At 44.6% G+C, this 3,093-nt stretch overlaps 1 protein-coding gene across 1 annotated transcript; it reads right to left on the bottom strand.

The window, feature by feature from the left end:
• Positions 1-399: 399 nt before the first annotated feature.
• Positions 400-3,093, bottom strand: ADIRF (adipogenesis regulatory factor; the record flags this gene model as incomplete). The annotated part of the gene is made up of 3 exons (XM_082002210.1): positions 400-506; positions 1,322-1,384; positions 3,033-3,093. 3 exons carry the CDS (start codon positions 3,091-3,093, stop codon positions 400-402), a joined length of 231 nt encoding a protein of 76 aa, XP_081858336.1.

Here is a 3,093-nt window from a genome sequence, read left to right as displayed (position 1 = left end):
CACCTGACAAGAAATATAACCCCGATCTTCACTTTTGATTACTGGAAGGCAACTCAGTTTCATGATACAGATGTTCTGCTGTCCTGGAGTATGAACAGTTTCACTGGTTTTGTAAATACTCTCGGCAAATGTGGCAATAATCATTGCACTGTTACAAGAGTAGGGCAATAGCATCGCTGAAGCCTTATAAGCCATGCTGAAGACTGTGAGCAGATGTGCTAAACGATATATTTTTCCTATATAAAGGATGGGAGGGGGGGCTTCTGCCTTAAAATTTTGTATTTGAAGAGAGAGAAATTATCCAGATACCAAAGAGCTTTCATTTTTCTACACAAAGGAGTAGGGAATTGCAGACCAAAGAGATATTTTTATATGCAATACTGTTTGCTTAAATTAGCATCATTTCTTAAATCCACATTTTTTCCCAAGGCCAGACATGGCTTCTGCAGCTTGTCCGGTTGCTTTTTCTACCCCATCTTGTGCCATCTTGGAAGCCTTGTCAATAGCTGCAAGAGAGGGAAAAAGATAAGCAGAAAGCTGGAAAAATGCAATATTAGTGATGGAAGGGGGAGGTGTGAAAAAGATTAGCCTATAAAAATACAGTGATATAGATATTAAAAAGATTTTGGCAATTTTACTGCCTCCCCATCTAACGTCAACAAGTGCCCGAACCCGCCCTTCTCATCACATCCGTGGAGCTGTCGAGGGTGTCTGCTCTAAGCAGATATTGCCACCGCATTTTGGCTCTCATTAAACATTTTAGACCCCAAAGTTACTAATTCTCCCCTCATTCTTAGAAAATGATTAAAATTAAGTGAGAATTGAGCTTAGTCTTTAGTTTGACTTGTTCCCAGTCCCCAGAGACGCCAACACGTTCCTGACGGCACCTTTCCAGCTGCGGGATCATTAATGTTTGACCCCAGCTGCTGCCTCAGCAGGCGTTAGGAGCCGGTGTAGGGCTGGACCTGGATGGACCCCAGAGCACGATGTATCACAGGATTACTTAATCCTCGAGAAAGAAGAGCAACGTTTTGTCCATGCTGTTCCCTTTTTAGAAAAGGAAGCCAAAATCTGAACGCCGTGCATGAGACTCGGCGGCCAGGGGAGCGTCAGCTATTGTCTGCCAGTAAACGTATGGAGCTGTTAAGCAGCACATCCTGAAATCCTTTCCCCTGAGATTTATAAAAGGCCAAAAATTGTCACTGAAACCAAGGACTTTCAGGCTGAGAATGCCCGCGGGACAGAGGCGAATGGGCACTGCCGGCTGCCGGCTTGTGTTATCTGCTCCATCGCTTCTCGATTTGAACGTCATTGCTCCTACCTTTCTGGCTTGCGTCTGTAATCTGGTTGACTGCATCCTGAGTAGCCTGCCCCAACGTGTTGGCTGTAATTAAGGACAAAAAAAATTCATTTCCAGCTGTTCACATTTATGCTTATAGGAATTCCCTATGTCGACTAGCTTTTCTGCGTGTCCGCAGAAGGTTATGCCCCCGGCAAGAGATAAGGCTGGTACGGAGCAGGCTGAGGCTGTGTGCTGTGCTCGCGGGCGCCCTGGGAACTATGCGTGTTGCCAGAGCAGCGTGCTATGAGATTAGCCTTCACCTAGCACCTATGGTCAGCTGAGCAAATTGATGACAGATAAGAAGATAAAATAAAAAGGAGCTAAAGAAGCAAAGATTAGCAGTGAGTTGGAATGATGACATTTAGCTGCAAGTTGCTTATTTGGCACTACGCTGGCTTTTATTGATTTTTCTAGCTTATTCTGCTTGGAGAAGCTTGGCCATCTAGCATGCGTTTTCTTTGCGGGCTGTTTGGGAGCAGTGCCTTTTCCAAAAGCAAATGCATTAAACAGAGCAGGACAGGATCTTTTTTTTTTCCCTTTTCCTGAAAGGGAGATTTTACAAACAAGATATAAATAGAAGCAGAGGAGGAGCAGACGCTAGAAACGTAACGGATCAACTCCAGAACATAAAGCATTAAAGTGAGATGCTATGTAATTGCAAAATGTCTGATAGTTTATGAAATAGTGATAGCCATCCTTTCACTTTTGCTAAAAGAAGTAGTGACCCCTCAAAGGTGTGAACATATTCAGGATGCAGCAGGGACTATTTTGTTTTCCAGAAAGGCGTACTGTCATGTGTCTGGGTCTACTGCACATTTGTTCCCGGGTGTATGGAAACTCACCGTAACTCCGAAGAAATCAGTGAGGTTACTCATACAACAAAGCGTTTGCAGGATCAGAATCCAGGACCGTATCTGATACAAATTATACCCTGCTAGGAATGAGCTGCACACAAACACTGCAAGGAATATACTATAAAATGCTTGAATAAGCTATGCACATATTGCAATTTTTAATTTAAAGGAAACGCTATTATCCTGTGCATTGAAAAGCTGGTCTCCAACGCACAGCACTAATAATAATACAGTGCTTGGCCCTACAACATGGGCATAGCTACGACAGAAATTTGTGTGCCCTTTTTTTTTAAACCCTGCAACGTCTGGTGACCGCTGCTGGAGAAGAGCACAACAGGAACATGCTTGGACTGCTTGCTGCAAACAGCCCGTTGCAATCGAGGTAGTTGCTACCAGAAGGCATTGATAGTCAGGCCAAGTAGCAAACGTTAATCAAAGGTTAACTCCAACTTCTTAAAAGGAGAGCAGTTTAAAAACCACTGCAGAGCATGAGAAAACATCACCCCGAGCAATGTAAATGCTTAATACAACAGGTTGTTACTACCAAAAAAGGCTTCCTTGCTCTAAAAACACTACATTTGAAGAACTGTTTAGGGAGTGATGAAGGTAGGACGACGCTCAGCAGCCGCCGAAGGAGCTGTGGGTGGGTGCAGGCGGCCCGGGGCCTTCTCCAGGCGATGGCCAAAACTCAGCCCCCAGGAACCGAAGAGAAAAGGGGAAGCTCTGCCCCGCGAGCACCGGTGAAGCTACCAGTGTAACTTCAGACTGGGGTTTCTGTAAGCAAAAGCAGCAGCTAAGCCCCGCACAAACATACAACGATATTTAAACTTTCTTACCAGCATCTTTTGCTGCACCTTCAGCCTGTTCCTTCAGTCCCTGGAAGTTTTTACCCGACAT

Source organism: Phaethon aethereus (assembly GCF_964289735.1).
Source record: "Phaethon aethereus genome assembly, chromosome: 7".
Taxonomy (NCBI): domain Eukaryota; kingdom Metazoa; phylum Chordata; class Aves; order Phaethontiformes; family Phaethontidae; genus Phaethon; species Phaethon aethereus.
Note: the sequence above shows the minus strand (reverse complement) of the source record. Positions and strands in the feature narration are given on the sequence as shown.